At 42.8% G+C, this 17,752-nt stretch overlaps 1 protein-coding gene across 3 annotated transcripts in view; it reads left to right on the forward strand.

The window, feature by feature from the left end:
• TTF1 (transcription termination factor 1) overlaps window positions 1-15,350 on the forward strand; it is a 31,268-nt gene extending 15,918 nt beyond the window's left edge. For all 3 annotated transcript variants that reach the window (XM_082207812.1, XM_082207813.1, XM_082207814.1), the window contains 8 exons: window positions 255-440; window positions 1,709-1,787; window positions 3,605-3,735; window positions 4,161-4,383; window positions 6,575-6,664; window positions 9,716-9,781; window positions 10,756-10,841; window positions 15,008-15,350. In XM_082207812.1, the coding sequence (XP_082063938.1) occupies window positions 255-440; window positions 1,709-1,787; window positions 3,605-3,735; window positions 4,161-4,383; window positions 6,575-6,664; window positions 9,716-9,781; window positions 10,756-10,841; window positions 15,008-15,207 (1,061 nt within the window). In that variant the 3' untranslated portion in view covers window positions 15,208-15,350. The remainder of the gene's footprint in view (window positions 1-254; window positions 441-1,708; window positions 1,788-3,604; window positions 3,736-4,160; window positions 4,384-6,574; window positions 6,665-9,715; window positions 9,782-10,755; window positions 10,842-15,007) is intronic.
• The last annotated feature ends 2,402 nt before the right edge of the window (window positions 15,351-17,752 follow it).

The raw sequence follows: 17,752 nt of genomic DNA on the forward strand, positions 1-17,752 counted from the left end.
AGGTACCACTGTATCTAGAGACCCAAAGGTTACTGCACCTGTTTTATGGGAGCACCAAGCACAATTTAGGAGTCCTGAAAAATGGCCAGTTTCACAAAAGCTGACAGTAGACAAGTTATCCGTGAGGCTCATGTTGCAACACTGCAAGGTATACGTGGCCCTGAAAACTACTCAGCGTTATGAATGAGTGATTAACGCTGAAGGGCAAGGTCTGAAATCTGAAACTTTCCTATTCTCCCTTGGAAATGATGTAGGCGTTGTTGTGCGGTTTGGCAAATTTTCCAAGAAAGAAAACAATCAGCTGCGGCACAATGTTGAGGCCTTCTTGAAAGACACTGGGATAGAGTCTGCAGAAAAACTCCTCTTTGCTCACAGGTTCCCCCAAGAAAGAGAATCCATCAACAAACTGAAAACTAAAAACTTGTTTGGTGCAAAGATTGGTGAGTATTTGACTGGGCGGCTTTTGTGGGTGACTTGGTAGTGATGGGTAGTCTTGCTAAAAGATTTGCCTCTCTAGCACATTTGTGAAGCTGTCCAAATTCCCTCCTTTGTCCGAATCAAACCATAATCTATTATATATTTGGGAAAGTTGTTTGTTTTACCATGTGTATGGACACATGTGTATGGACACTTGTTAAGATACCGTAGCCAAATTCAGCATGTTGGTTCCTGAGATCGCGGAGCAGGTATTTAGGTTTGTTTGGATACCACTGGACGCCATTTTGAATCAAGATGGCGAACTGAAATCTTACAAAACTGCCGTGGGTTTCTTCATTTCTTGGATTCCCAAGCAGTTCTGGGCACAAGCTAGCTAGTTATATACAAGTTAGTCAGGGATGGAGAACCTTTGGTTCTGTAGATATTACTGCACAAAACCATCAAGAAGAACTTTCTGACAGTAAGAGTAGTTTGACAGTGGAACAGACTCCCTTGGGAGATTGTGAACTCTGCTTTGCTGGAGGTTTTTAAACAGAGATTGGATGGCCATCTGTTAGGGATTCTTAGTTGAGATTCCTGCATTGCAGGGGGTTGGACTAGATGACCCTTGGGGTACTTTCCAATTCTATGAACTCCCATCACCATTGACCGTGATGATTGGGACTAATGGGTGTCCAGCAACATCAGGGAGGGAAGGGCGGGAATGAAACTGAGGTCCCTTTAAACAGCTGTTCTCACAATTACCAATTTGCATACTTCAGGAGTCAAAGGCTCTGATGGAGCTGGTCTTTTGGCCAAGCTGATGGCCTTCAGCTTCCTCTCTCTCCCACACTGAGGCAGCCTGATGGAATGGCTGCTCACAGATGACAATTTAGGGAGATGATGCATGATGGAGCTCATGTGGTCCAAACAGGGCTGATGGAGTGAATTTTATTTTTAACCTCTCAGAAAGAGGGAAAACCCCTAAAGAAAAAGATCAACCACAGTCATTAAGAAATCAAAAAGTTCCATGTTTTTTCTAATGTGATGTATAGTTTTCCTTAGCTGGCCTCTGAGAACATGTTCCCAGAGAGAACAAGGTTCATAACGAATAAATGCTGGGCTTATTATTTAAATTGAATAAAGGGTGGTAATATTTTGGTGTATAAAAACACAATCATAACATAACTGCTGCAAAATCAGCAACCCATAATCCAATTAGGTCCTTAATGTAGATTGCCTTTAATCACAAAATGTCGATTTTAATGCATCTTTATCAATTCTTCTGAAGCTCAGGGAATTCCAAGGCCTTGGAGGCTAGTATATTACCGAGCAAGAAAAATGTACGATCCCAAGAATTATAATGGAAGGTAAGAAGGGCAACTGGGCTTCTCTGGGTTTTTTTGCTGTTGTCATGGAGGCATCCCAGAATACTTGGCCACCGAGCCTAACAGGACAGGGTTCTGGAGTTCCTACTCGGAAAGTTTTTCTCTCTGCCTGAACTCCAAAAGACTCACGTTTTAGCTCCAGATTCCTGATTTCACTAAAGCTTTAACTTTTGTCCTTTGTCACTTCCAGTTCAATGCATACTTGTGGGGGTAGGGGTTACTGGCTCCTGATCTCAAGGAAGCAAGTCATGGAAGCAATAGAGACAGCCACTTTCTGATGTGTAGCATGAGGGAGTTCCAAATGTAGCATGCCACTACACAAAAGGGACGATTCCTGCATCATAGCAAATGGACCTCCCAATAATATGGTATCTGCTCCTACAGCTCCTACAGAGCATAAGAGCTTGCTGGATCAGGCCAATGACCCACCTAGTCCAGCATCATCTTCTCACAGTGGCCATCCACATGTCTGTGGGAAAGCAGCAAGCAGGACCCTGAACACAAGAGCCCTCTCCCCTCTTGTGGTTTCCAGCAACTGGTCTTTAGGATCATTGCTGCTGCTGGCCATGGAAGCAGAGCATAGTCATCATTGCTAGTAGACACTGATAGCCCTCTCCCCATGAATTTTATCTAATCTTCTTTTAAAACAATCTAGATTGGTGGCCATCACTTCCTTCTGTGGGAGCATCCTCCATATTTTAACTCTGGTGCATAAAGAAGTCCCTTTTTATTTTTCCTTTATCTTCCAGAATTCAGCTTAATTGGATGTCCATGAGTTCAAATGTTATGAGAGAGGGAGAAAACTTCTTTCCCTCCACTTTCTCCAAGCCATGCATAAGCTTAGAAACGTCTATCATGTCACCAAGTAATTGCCTTCTCTCTATGTGGAAAAATCCACAATGCTTCAGCCTTTCTTCATAAAGCAGTCACTCCATCTCCTTGATTATTTTGGTTGCCCATTTCTAAAGCTTTTCCAAATCTGCAATATCCTTTCTGAGGTGACGCAACCAGAACTGTACAGTCTTCCAAATGCGGTCGCACCATAGATCCATATGAGGGCATTATAATATTGATTCCATTGGTGCTTCATTGGGTATGTACTGGGTGAGAATGTAAAATGTATTTTGCATTGAGCAATTTCTTTCCAAAATGTTCATTTACCAAAGGTTGCTCTTGGATCCAGTCATAAGCATTATTATTATTATTATTATGTTTATGTTTATGTTTATGTTTATGATGTTTATTACATTTATAACCTTCCTTCAAGGAGCTCCTCCTCCTCATTTTATCCTCACAGCAACCCTGTGATGTAGGTCGGTTTGAGTGACTGCAGCTGGCTCATGAACTTCATGACTGAATGGGAATTTGAACCCTAGTCTACTATGTCTTAGTCATAGGAATGGTGCATCCAGAATACTATGCAAAGAGTTAATGCTGTAGCATAGAATCTGTAGCAAGTATATTGTGTTGTGCTGCTGTCTGCCTCATCGTCAGTCTGTAAATATTAGTCAGTCTCAGAGACAAGTTCATGTAAATATGTTTCAGTAGTATATTCTTGTTCATTCAATCTGACAAGAGCAAGCACACCTAGTAAAAGCCATATGTTATTTTTAAACTTTAAAAGCAAGTGTTGCATAGTTGTTGTTTTTCTGGGAGAAAAAGAGAACTATTAAAAAGGGCCTAACAACTTGGGGCAACCTCCGCACAACTCTGTAAAGTATAATTACCACAAGTCTGACACACTAACCCACTACCAGTGTAACTAGCTCATTGAGAACAGCAACCCCTTTTCTCCCTAGGTATTCCGAGTTGGAGAAGAAGAAGCTCAAGAAGTATCAAGCGATGTATGGCAACAACTGGAAAAAGATCTCAGACCTGATGTCTCGCAGCAGCCATTCAGTTGAAACAAAATTTTCTGAGATCAAGTGTGGTATATTAACACTCCTGCTCTTCCTTCCACCCCACCCCAACCCTGGCCTAATCCTTCCTCAAACCAGGGCTCAGGGCTTTAAAAATAATTATTTAAAAAAATCACCAAAAAGCAGAATTATGGAAATTGGGCATGCTGGTGTATCTTTTTTGGATCATTTATTCTAAGGTACTTTCTTACCTCTGTCATTCAAGTTTGGCAACTTGAGGGTGAGGGAGCCAAGGGGACAGAGGCCCAAAAATGTTTGGGAACTACTGAGCTAGGTTGAATGGAGGACTGTTGCTATCTGCTTAAACCAGCAATCCAGTTTGCTATTCTTGTTACTGATGCTAGCCAGCCAAGACCTTCCCCTGCATAAGCCCTTGCTAGATGTCTAGAGCTGATAATGAATTAAATCAGTATTTCCCCCTTTTAAATGAATTCAGCATATAACTCTGGTCCTTGGGGTTCTGAAGAGACAAGGAAGCTAGTTCAAGCCATCAAGGAGACACTGCTGTCCAAAATGAGAGACTCAGACCCTGCTTCAGAGAAAGAGGATGAGGATGGAGCACTCATGGTCACGTATGAGAATCTCTGCAAGGGCATCTCGTGGTCCAAAGTGGAAGCCAAAGTGGACACCAGGCACTGGAGGCAGTGTAAACAGAAGTGGTAAGAGTGGCCAGGGAACCTTTGTCTCCCTCTAGACATTGAGCACAACTCTCATCAGCCACTAGCAACATGCATGCGAAAAGGTCCCAGGTTCAATCCTTGACACCTCTAGTTAGGTCTGCAGAATGATCCTTTCAAGAAACCCCTGCCAGCTGTCCTCAGGCAAATTGTTCCTCCCTTTTCCTCCTGACCTGGCCACAGTGATCCATGCGACAGTCACCTCCAGGCTTGACTACTATAATTCACTCTACACAGGACTGCCCTTGAAGCCGTCCCAGAAACTCCAGCGGGTGCAGAATGCTGCAGCGAGGCTCCTCACGGGGTCTCTGCCATGGGAGCATATTCACCCAGTGCTTTTCCAGCTGCAATGGCTCCCGGTGGAGAACAGGGTCAGATTTAAGGTGCTGCTTTTGACCTTTAAAACCCTTCACTGCCTAGGACCCTTGTACCTACGGGACCGCCTCTGTCCCACGGAGAGCCTCAAGGTCCATAAATAGCAACACCCTAGTGGTCCTGGGCCCTAAGGAAGTTAGATTAGCTTCAACCAGAGCCAGGGCCTTTTCAACACTGGCTCCGGCCTGGTGGAATGCTCTGCCTCATGAGACCAGGGCCCTGTGGGATCTGATTTCTTTCCACAGGGCCTGTAAGACAGAGTTGTTCCACCTGGCCTTTGGCTTGGAGCCAATTTGATTCCCCCCCCCTCTTTCTTCTTTCTTTTCCCTTTCTCATCCTGTGATGAGGCTACATTTTAATATTTTAATGTTTCAATATTTTAATGTTATATTTTAATCTTGTTTTTAAGTTGTATTCATTCAACTTGTTTTTATTATTGCTTGTTAGCTGCCCTGAGCCCGGCCTTGGCTGGGGAGGGCGGGGTATAAATAAAAATTATTATTATTATTATTATTATTATTATTATTATTATTACTAGGTGGGGCTATTCAAATTTGTTGCTCAATCCCCTCCTTTTAATTATTGCTTTTTTATTTTATTTTCTTTCATTATACAATTACAAATTCACACCCATATTTTCACTTATATTTAAGGTATAACAATCCATATTGTGATTACCTCCCCCCCCCCCGGTGATTTCCCACCACCACATTGCAGCTTCTTCTATTTACATTTCATTTTCTGTTGTTTTGTATATCTTGTTATCATTTTTGCGTAAAATAAATGACTTATCTATCTGGATTTTTACTTATCCCAAACTTCAATATCTATAATGTCCCAATTTCCCAAAATCATCTCCTCTCTTAACCAGCATAAACATGTGGCTTTATAATAGAGTTTTAAATCTGGTAGAGCAAAGCCTCCTTTCTTTTTTATCCATTAGTAATTTGTACTTGGACTGATGCGGGTGGCGCTGTGGTCTAAACCACAGAACCTAGGGCTTGCCAATCAGAAGGTCGGTGGTTCGAATCCCTGTGATGGGTGGGCTCCCGTTGCTTGGTCCCTGCTTCTGCCAACCTAGCAGTTCGAAAGCATGTCAAGTGCAAGTAGATAAATAGGTACCGCTCCGGCAGGAAGGTAAACGGCGTTTCCATGCGCTGCTCTGGTTTGCCAGAAGCGGCTTAGTCATGCTGGCCACATGACCCGGAAGCTGTCTGCGGACAAATGCCGGCTCCCTTGGCCTATAGAGCGAGATGAGCGTGCAACCCCAGAATGATCTGTGACTGGACCTAATGGTCAGGGGTACCTTATACTTGATACGTGGTTTCTTGCCCTGCCAAATAAACTTGGATATGTCCCTCTCCAGATTTTAAAACACTCCATTTCCCTATAATTGGGATCATTTGAAAAAGAAATAATATTTTGGGTAAAACATTCATTTTGATAGTCGAAATTCTTCCCCATAGTGTCAAATTTAATCTATTCCAGATTTCCATATCTTTTTTTATTTCTTTCCATACTTTATTATACATGGTTACCCCAATTCCTAAATATTTGACTATTGACAGTCCAGATTTTTTTGTAACTCATTTTTCTCTTGTTCACCCATATTTTTAACCATTAATTTCATTTTAAATTTATTCAATTTAAATTCTGAAACTCTACCGAATATACTCATTTTTTCCAGCGTTTTCAAGATACTTTCCTGTGCATTTTCCACCATTATTACTAAGTCACCTGCAAATACCTTCAGTTTACTGAATAAACAATTGTAATCAGCTTTCTTTTTCTTCTTAAGGATTAATATTGTAACCAAGAAGTTTATGGGTAAGCGGACGAAAAGCATGAGACTTGAACACCTGCGGATAAACATTGCCCTCATTGAAAGGTATTAGCAAAATTTATTGTTTGTTTAATAAAAAATATATACAATGGACAACAGAAACAAACTCATAGTTTTCAAAAGGAATAAGACAATAAAACTCTGGTATTTATATGCATGAAAGTTTCCCCAGGTTGTTTGACCCTTTTAAAAATATAGTTCTCTTTTTCTTTCCTATAAAAGACTGTACAATCTTCTCTGTTTAGAGTTTAAACTTAACACATTACTTTACTTTGTATACTAAAACATATTTACACATGTGTGTGTATGTGTGCTCTCTCACTCTACAGTTGATAACAGATCTAACTGAAAAAACTGTCAGTTTGCATTTTTTGGTGCAGAGGGTATTCGATGTACAGAGATCTTTCCTTTTGATGTGCAGAGATCTTTCACATTCTAATTGATTCAAGTAGGTTTCTGGAAGCTTTTTCTGTGTGATACAAGCTGGTGCCAGGTGAAAGTTTCTAGCTAAAAAACAAGTCTCTATTCTGCTTAGAAATAAGTAGAAGGCTCTTGATGTTTAGGTTATAATTTCAAAGGAGCTTAACAGCTTGCTCAAACTCTTCTATTATCTCTTTCTATCAAGGTCATGCTGACCGTAATAATAGGCCAGAAGGAGCCTGTTTCACTTTCTCTTTTGTTCTGGTGTGGTGTTCTGTACAGAGTACAGTCATACCTCGGGTTGAAGTAGCTTCAGGATGAGTATTTTCAGGTTGCGCTCCGCGGTGACCTGGAAGTAACAGAGCACGTTACTTCCGGGTTTCGCCACTCACGCATGTGCAGATGCTCAAAATGACTTCACGCGCATGCGCGGGAGCGGCAAGTCACCAGGCTCGCGGACGTGGGTTGCATTCACTTCAGGATGCAAACGGGGCTCCGGAATGGATCCTGTTCGCATCCAGAGGTACCACTGTATGCTTGGTCTTTAGGTTTCAGTATATTGTAAGTTTTAAGTTAAGTCTACTGCAACTGGATTTCTTGTGGACAGTGCCGATCTTGAAGATAATGGATTCATAACCGTTAAGCTCATTTGTCTTCAGTAGTAAAAGCTCTGCTGGATGAAGCTAATTGCCTCTGGTCTATTTTGGGGGAATCATGTAAAGTATTTAAGCTTTTGCTCTGCTAACTATATGTTGGGATCTGCCCTGGATCAATATTGAGGCAGAATTCATGACAAAAACTGCCTATTATGGTGATGTCATAGGATTCTATATTACATTAACTCTTTCCATAGCATTTTGGATTAACCACTCCCACAAAAACTACCAATAAAAACAGTTTAAAACTATTTTAAAGCATTCAGTAATAACTACAATCAACTAAAAACCAGATCAAAACACATGTCTGGGTAGGCTTGCCTAAAGAGAAATGTTTTTTGGCAGGTGCCGAAAAGCATATAGGCAGGGGGTTTCAAAGCATAGGTGTTGCTATGCTAAAAGATTGATTCCTTATAATGCAGAATGAGAATTATGTGGCATCTGTAACAGTGCCAGTTCCACAGATCAAAGCGGTTGAGTGAGTGTATAAGCTCTGCCCAGGTTCCTTACAAGTACCTGGAATCAGTCTCAGATCCTGTGATGCTGTCATTACAGTGGTGCCTCGCAAGACGAAATTAATTCGTTCCGCAAGTTTTTTCTTCTTGCGAGTTTTTCGTCTTGCGAAGCACGGTTTCCCTTAGGAATGCATTGAAAATCAATTAATGCGTTCCTAGGGAAACCGCCTTCAGACCAGGTCCGGGGACAGTCTGTCCCCAGACCTTTTCTGAAGGCTGGCGGGGGAAGAAGGAGTTCCCCGCAGGGCTCTCCAAGCTGCGGATAGCAGCCTGCTGCCCCGCACGAGGGGCGCTCTTTAGCAGAGCGCCCCTCGCGCGGGGCAGACATTCGCAGCTTGGGGAGCCCTGCAGGACTTCTCCACAGGGCTCTGCAAGCTGCGCGGGGAAGTCCTGCAGGGCTCCCCAAGCTGCAGGTGTCTGCCCCGCGCGAGGGGCGCTTTGCTAAAGAGCGCCCCTCGTGCGGGGCAGCAGGCTGCTATCCGCAGCTTGGAGAGCCCTGCGGGGAAGTCCTGCAGGGCTCCCCAAGCTGCAGGTGTCTGCCCCGCGCGAAGGGCGCTCTGTTCTGAATGTTGGCGGTGGGGAGGAAAAACCCTCCTCCCACCGCAAGCCCCGGGAAGGCTGCGCGCCTTCTCCTCCGTTCCCGGACCTCCCACCACAAGCCTTCAGGACAGGTCTGGGAACAGAGGAGAAGGTGCGCTGCGTTTCCCCGCTGTCCCAGGAGATTTCCCTATGGGCTTTCGTCTTGCGAAGCAAGCCCATAGGGAAATTCGTCTTGCGAAGCCTCTAAAAATCGGAAAACCCTTTCGTCTTGCGGGTTTTTCGTTTAGCGAGGCATTCGTCTTGCGGGGTACCACTGTATACAGAAGAATATAAGAAGCTAAGCAACAACAACCAAAAGACAGGTCTCCTTTCTAAAGAGCGCATTTAATTTTAACAGTAACATAGGGCTGTAGCTAACTAAATTACAGTCAGAATAAACCAATTGAAAATTTAAGTTTTCTGCCCACTGTTTTCAGTTGGTTTACAAACCTGCCCAAGCTTTGAGATCATCAGGGAATCTTTCTTTCAGTCCTACCACCCTCACAGACATGTCTGGTGAGGATGCGAGAGAGGGCCTTCTTAGTGGCTGCTCCTAGACTTTGAAACTCCCTTATTAGAGAAGCTAGACTGGCTCCTTCCTTGTTGTCCTTCCTCAAGCTGGTGAAGACTGTTTTATTCCAACAAACTTTTGCAACTGGCTGCTTTTAAGGAAAGGGCTTTTAACGGTGTGCTGTTTTCACCAGCTGCATTTTAATAAATTGTATTTTACATCAATCATTCTAATTCTATTATACTTTTAAACTTTTATATGTTTTTAGCTTTCCATGTTTTACCCGTGTTTAATTTTTGTGTGTGAGCCGCCTTTAGTTCAGTTTCTGGGGAAAAGGTGGGGCAACACTAAAAAGATAATAATAAAGATAATAATAGATAATGAGCAAATCACCCAGATTTCTTCTGTATTTCAGGTTGTATGAAGTGGACGCTGATGACGTGGAAGAAGTTGATTGGGAAGAGATAGCCAGTGCTATAGGGTACATTTAAAAATATTTGTCAGTAACATGGGGGAAGTGCCTACAATTCTGTGTCCTTGTTGTCAAGTTCTGAATGTATTGTTGGTCTGTATAATGCAGGGATTGGGAACCTGTGGCCCTCCAGATGTTGCTGGACTCCCAACTCTCATCAGCTCCCAGGCAGCATGGCAAATACTCAGGGATGATAGGCATTGGAGTCTCAACAACCTCTGGAAGGCCACAGATTTTCCCACCTCTGATCCAAGAAGAAGAATTCCCTACTGAATGTAAGAGAAGGAAGAATGCCTCTAGAAGAGGTGATCCCTTCATGAAAGAGAAGGATTCTGCTTCTTAGATCAGGGCTGGAGAACCTGTACCCCTCTACATAGTTGCAGGCTCAATGGTCAGGAGATGATGGGAGTTGTAGTCCAACATCATGTGGAGGGTCATAAGCCTCCTATCTCAGGTGTATGGAAAGGAGTATGTAATGTTTCTGAACGCGTCTATTTGAAGCGTTTTGGCAAGTATCGATAGCAAAGGAAAACACAGTTAAGAACTGTCTCCTGGATCAGGAGAACGGCGAGCTCCATGGACCATAGATGTTGACTGGTTTGTTTACAGCAGAAGCATTCATAGGAGCAATCTTTCAATTTTCATTAAATACATGCATACATAATTTTATATGTATGCCACATTTCCACTTTTCAAACCAGGCTCAAAGCAGCTTACAGATGAAAAAAAAAATGCATAACTACAACATAACAAAAGTAGTCAATAAATGCAATAAAAAAATAAAAAAATAAAGAACCAAACTGAACAATTTCCACATAAATCACAAGATTTAAAATAAAGATGTAAAAAACCAACATCAAGAAACCAACCAACCAACCCCCATGTGAGCAAATAAATGTGGGTTGCTCGCTTTTTCATTCTCTCATGCAAGCAGTATTGCAGAATAATTTATCTTTTTATATACCCCCTTCTCTGCCCCACAGGAATGTCCCTCCATATTATATTCGGAGCAGATTTTACAGAATCAAGGCTTACCGTGTCCCTCATTGGAATAACAGAAGCTTCATGGGTGAGTTTGCTGGTCTTTCCACTTCCTTGGGGACAGGAAACCTGCGGCTCCACTCAGAAATTGTTTAGAATACAACTCCCACGATCCCCTGACCATTAGCCATGTTGGCTGGGGCTAATGGGAATTGGAGTCCAACATCTGGAGGGCCATCGGATCCCAATCCCTCACCCAGCTTGTGTCTGGTTTTTTTATCCCATGTATTGAACATATGAATCTTTTTCTAATGTACTTGGGGGGGGGGACCTCAGCTCTGGGGGCTGAATGTGGCCCTTTAAGACTTTCTCTGACGCTCGGCACTCTCACGCCCCTTACTTGCCCTGCTCCAACCCCTTACTTGAGTGCTTTTGCTTGGCTGGAATGTGTCATTGAACGTTGATGGTGCCTCTTGCTTGCTTGAATGGAGAATAGAGAAAGGTTTGTGTGACTGGAAACCAGTCTTCTGTAGGAAAGCTAACATTTGCATCCATTTTTCTGCACGCTTTTGCCCTCACCCCAACCACCACTGGCATGTGGCTCCTGCAAAGTTGCCTGGGAAGGAATGTGACTTTTGGGCTAAAAAAGGTTCCCTCTGCCTGAACTGTGCACTGTGTGAAGAAGTGCTATCCTTTGTGTGGAGGGCACCACGTTGGCTAATGCAGCTTTAGCCTAAAGCCAGCCCATCTTTCCAGTTGCCTTTTCACACTTGTCACATACCTCTGAGCTGCATTCATGCTCTTTCTATGTGTGTGAGTGTGGATGTTGTGGTAAGAATTTACTTCTACATGTGTATCTGTATTGTGATAAGGTTAGAGTACACAGGGGGTTCTTAAAGCACATAATTTGAAGAAGTCTATATGGGGTTTGGAATAGGTATAAAGACCTCTTAGAAAGGAAAATGCCAAACTAGATAGCACCCATAGAAGCAGTGAAAAAGTGAAACATGTCAGTGAAAAAGACAAACATGAAATTCTTTGAATTGTAAAGATATAATTCAAAGAAGGCCAACCAATATTTAAAAAGAGAAAAGATATACAGTGGTACCTCGGGTTAAGAACTTAATTCGTTCTGGAGGTCTATTCTTAACCTGAAACTGTTCTTAACCTGAGGTACGACTTTAGGTAATGGAGCCTCCTACTGCCGCTGTGCAATTTCTGTTCTCATCCTGAAGCAAAGTTCTTAACCCAAGGTACTATTTCTGGGTTAGCAGAGTCTGTAACCTGAAGTGTCTGTAACCTGAAGCGTCCATAACCCGAGGTACCACTGTACAAGACTGTATCAATGACTGGTTTCAGTACCATCAACTAAATCCTTTTTCCTTTATTTTAAAAAGATAAAGGAAAAAGGATTTAGTAAGAAAAGCTTGGAGTGTGAAAAAGTTATAATGGTTAACAGAGAAAAACTAACTTCCACAATTTATAATTTTTTGTTAGAATGGGAAGACTAAGGAAGAAACAACAAAGGCAGCAATGATCCCATGGGCAATTGATTTGGGACATAACATAGACATGATATCCTGGGAGAGGCTGTGGAAAAAGCATTAAGCTTTTCAGTATGTCACACCCTAAAGGAAAACCTACAAAAGATGGTACCTCACCCTGACTAAATTGGTCAAATGTATAAAAGGGGATCTAAGATGTGTTGGAAATGAGAAGAAATAGAGGGGACGTGTTGGAGATGTAAGAAAGTTAAGGAATATTAGATGATATAGACAGAAATAAAAAAAGATGTTAAGGCTGACATTTCCCCCCAAAATGGAAATGTTCCTTTTGGGTATAGCAGAGGGTGAGATACCTAAGAATGTTTTAAATCTTTTTCTTTATGCAACTGGTACGGCCAGAGTAGCATATGCACAAAAGTTGAAGGACAAAAACAGCCCAACAAAAGAGGGTTGGCAGAATAAGTTAAAAGAATACGTTAGCAATCCTGACTATAAAGATAAGAAACCAGGATGTACATACCTTGAGAGAGGAGTGGGAGAATATTTAAAGAATAACGTAAATCTCCAAGTAGGACTAGATATGAATAGCAGCTGAATTAATTGGAAGGTATAGGAAGATTTGTAGCACAACTAAGATTAAAAAGGAACCCATGGAGGGAGGTGTGGGGAAGAAAGAACAAGGCAGACGGATAATGAAATGGATGTGCCAATTTACTGTAAAAGCATAAAGATTTTTTTTTAATTACTTCTACACCACCTTGTTCATTACCCTGGTGGGGGAACGCATCTTAAAAAAAAAACCCACAAACCAAGGAAATAAAACAAATCCATCATCCAGGAGGGACGCAGCATTTATTAAAACTCTTGCAGTGGGATAGCCTTGCCAACCAGCTGCTCAGATGCTAGTTAGGACTGCCAACTGATGAGAGGCAAATCAGAACAAAGCTTATACAGTAGTTCAGACACATCAAACAAAGAGTACTAAGCATCTAAACATTCTTAAACATACATCAGAAAAGCTTATAGGTCATGAGAAGTAAAACACGCATGGCTCCATATTGGTATCCCCACAATCACCTTAGAGCGCCCCAAATATACCCATGCCATTTGACCATTTTAGGTATTGGGTATCATATGTTGCCCTGGTAGCCAAGCCTGTGAACAGAACTTATTGACAGTCCTCTCTCTTATCTCACTCCCTTACCTCTTCCATTCCATTCCATTCCCGCCCCGACCTGGCCACAGAGATCCATGCGACGGTCACCCCCAGGCTTGACTACTGTAATTCGCTCTACGCAGAGCTGCCCTTGAAGCTGTCCCAGAAACTCCAGCAGGTGCAGAATGCTGCAGTGAGGCTCCTCACAGGGTCCCTGCCATGGGAGCATATTCACCCAGTGCTTTTCCAGCTGCACTGGCTCCCAGTGGAGTACAGGGTCAGATTTAAGTTGCTGGTTTCTGACCTTTAAAGCCCTTCATGGCCTAGGATCTTCATACCTACGGGACCGCCTCACCCGCTATGCCCCACAGAGCGCCTCGAGGTCCATAAATAGCAACACCCTTGTGGTCCCGGGCCCTGAGGAAGTTAGATTAGCCTCAACCAGAACCAGGGCCTTTTCAACACTGGCTCCAGCCTGGTGGAACACTCTGCCTCATGAGACCAGGGCCCCGTAGGACCTGATTTCTTTCTGCAGGGCCTGTAAGACAGAGTTGTTCCGCCTGGCCTTTGGCTTGGAGCCAATTTGATTCCCTCCCCCTCTTTCTTTTTTCTTTTCCCTTTCTGCTCCTGTGATGAGGCTGCATTTTAATATTTCAATGTTTCAGTATTTTAATCTTGTTTTTAAGTTGTATTCATTCAACTTGTTTTTATTATTGCTTGTTAGCCGCCCTGAGACCGGCCTTGGCTGGGGAGGGCAGGGTATAAATAAAAATTATTATTATTATTAGTCCCTGAGCCTCCCAGGAAGCCTCAAGGATTTCTGATTAGCTCTCTGGTGCTGACTCATGATAGACATCCTGGAGGGCCATTTGTGCCACTTTCAGGGTTTTTTGTTTACAGCCTAGAGAGCATACAGTTGTAAAATGCAGGCCCTCAAGATCCTTGCACAGAAAGCAAGCCTTTCCCTTCATGCAATTAAAAGCAAAACATTGAAGAATTATTAAAATAAAAAATATACACCTTGGTTCTCTTAATTTTTATATCAGTGTCACTCAGGACAAGGCAGCTTCCAAAGTTGTGGAAGGTGAACCAGGAACTCTTTCATGCTATCTCTCTTTGATTCCTTGGATGTTCTACCTGAACTGAAAATGGCAAGGCAGTTGGAGTAGTGCGGGGCCCCTTTACAACTGCGCAACCTTGCCACCATCTGCAACCAACTGTGCTCCATGAGAGATGCTAGTTTTGACTTCCTGATAAGGTTCTTGACCCTTACCAGTCTATCAGTTAGTATTACCTTGTTCTGTGGGTTCAAGTGTTAGAGGCGGGGCAAACCAACTATTGAAAATCCAGCAAGAGCAGAGCATAATAAGAGCCCTGCAGAGTCAGGCCAAAGGTCCATCTGGCCCAGCTTCCTAATCTCACATTGGCCAACCAGATGCCCGTTAATTATGGGAACCATGCAAGCAGCGCTCCCTGCCCCCCACTTGTGATTCCCAGCAACTGGCATTCAGAGGCATGTTGCTTCCAGCAGTGGAAGGAGAACATAGCCATTGTGGCTCATTGAGATTTCGTATTTGTTTGTGTCTTTTTAAGAAATCATGACTCATCTGTATGAAGTGACACTTCCAATGTTAAAGAAACAACAGGCAGAGCTAATGGCAAGAAAGAATATAACTGTGGAGCCCCAGCAAGTTGAAGACCACAGTTGGAAAAGAGTTTTCAAGTTCAGCGACATCTTTCATGACAGCGACTATATCTCTGATGATGACTCGGACGATGATCAGGAGAATTAGGACCTGGAGCTTCCAATGCTAAGAGCCAGCAGAACTCTCTGAGTTCATAACAGACAGACAGTAATTCCACTGATAAAAAGAAAGAATATGATTTTTTCCCCCTTCACTTTATAAAAAGATAAATAAAGCTTTATTTAATTTTGGAGGATTGTATTTAATATTTTATTACTACTTTGTATTTGAAGGAGCAACAGACACATTGTCCATCAAAAGAATTATGGGAGAGGCTTTGAATCCACTGGGGTCCGGGAAGCTACCCCCAGAAATTCCTGTCCAAGATATGTTCATGCTCTATCTCTGCTAGGTTATTTTGGGGAAGGTGTATATTATTTTGGTGACCAGTGACATTTATTGTTTGGTCTGATATAAAGGTGCAACATTCAGTTCCCACTAAAGTACGGACTCCTCCTTGCTTACCTAAGAGGTAAAATAGGCAAAGTATTCTCTAAATTTTTTTCCTTGGTTATATGTATTTTCTTTTTCCTTTGTATTTTCTTTTGTTGTAAGTATGTATGTTTTCTAATTTGTATTTAATAAAAATTACCTTATTTTTCGCTCCATAACACGCACCCGACCATAACACGCACGTAGTTTTTAGAGGAGGAAAATCCGTAGGCATGCCACCCGTAGGCATTCCCTCCATAACACACACAGACATTTCCCCTTACTTTCTAGGAGGAAAAAAGTGAGTGTTATGGTGCAAAAAATACGGTATTTTAAAAAGAGGTAAAATAGAGCACTCCTCAAGAAACCCTCCCTGGATTCAGAAACATCTGTCCAGTTGCCACTGTCCCCTTCTTGGGCAAGATTTTTGAGCTGGTGGAGTTTAGGACAAGTTTTAAAACAGAAACTGCTTTAGTCACCTTGTATGATGGATGATGCAAAGTTCAAGAATGGCTAAAAGAAAACAACGCACACAATTGCAACAACTTTCTCACTAAAAGAGCTTCTGTAGCTAGCTACAGCAGATTAGCAAGTGGAAACCAAAGCAACCATATGGCTGCATTTAAACACTCGAAATAACATCAGATAAGCAAGACAAATACTTGAAAACAAAGGAGAGCCCCTTTAGCAGTTTAAAAAGTGGGTCCCTGTACCAGAAAATAAATATGGATTTTCTGACTGTCTCAGGTTCCTGCTTCTCAGCCAGCATCAAGCATCCTATATTCTGCCTAAAAGTGTGTGAGACCCTGAGTTCATAATGGTGATGGTTCCTTTTACATATGTTCACACATCTGGGGGCATCATGTTGGCTAGGTCTATTAGCATCCATGTAAAAGTTAGTCAGACCCGCCAGATGTTGCTGAACTGCAACTCCCACCAGTCCTAGCAAACATCTGGCCATTGGCCAGGGATGATATGAATTGTAGTTCAGCATCATCAGGTGCACCAAAGATTCCTCATGCCTGCCTTATAGCTTAAGCCACGGGTAGGCAAACTAAGGCCCAGGAGCCGGATCCAGCCCAATCGCCTTCTCAATCCGGCCCACAGACGGGCCAGGAATCAGCGTGTTTTTACATGAGTAGACTGTGCCCTTTTATTTAAAATGCATCTCTGGGTTATTTGTAGGGCAAAAGAATTTGTTCATTCCCCCCCCCAAAAAAAAATACAGTCCGGCCCCCCACAAGGTCTGAGGGAAAGTGAACCGGCCCCCTGCTGAAAAAGTTTGCTGACCCCTGGCTTAAGCCAAGCAGGGTTAACAGCAATTGGTTTGGGCTTTGCTGCCTCCTGGGCACATCAGTTGCCTCTTGGGCAAGTTTTATGGCTCTCTTGTTCACACATGCAGCTTCACAGTAAGGCCATGAATCTCCTTTTGTTATCTCTGAAGCCCATCACCTCTGCTCTGAACCGTAGACCAAAGGAGGGCTCGTGGGAGTGTATGGGTGCAGGGATACCACTAGAGTGCTTTATTAAAAGAAAGTTGTAAACCTGCAGCAAATCAACCTGCCAAGTCTTACAGCCTTTATAGACGTGTGATGGGCACCACAGGAAGGGATGGCTTGTCCGAGCCCAAGCAAACATTAATGCATTCTTTATACACAAAGCAGCTTAAGTCACTTAGGCCAGCACTTCCCTTCACTTCATCTGATTAGATGAGGGCACAGGTGGTAAATAGCCAAATCTTACAAATACTTCCCATTCCTGGGCTCAGAGCCCAGCACTCTAAGCCCACAATTAAGGATAACACCTAAGAAAACCAATTAGCTTATATCAAAGCAAGTTAATGCAAACATTCGAGCTCAGTGCTATAACTACCAATTAATTGTGGGGTCATCTTGACTACCAAGGTTGTATATGCAGAGCTTCCAGAACAGTTCACTTGGGGTTCAACATACTCTCCTCATATAGTTAGACTTCTCCCTTTGGCCTCAGTGTGTAGAACCAAACAATTTAAAATGTCATGGAAGGCCTGTGAACACCATGTTGGACTAATTGTTATTCACTGCAAGAATGAGCTCGCATACGTTTATCCACTTGCTTTGATTTATGCTTATTGGTTTGCTTTGATGCTATGCTTATCTCTTGGCTTGGGACACTTGGCTAG

The sequence above is a fragment of the Podarcis vaucheri genome, assembly GCF_965113315.1.
Source record: "Podarcis vaucheri genome assembly, chromosome: Z".
In the NCBI taxonomy this organism is placed as follows: domain Eukaryota; kingdom Metazoa; phylum Chordata; class Lepidosauria; order Squamata; family Lacertidae; genus Podarcis; species Podarcis vaucheri.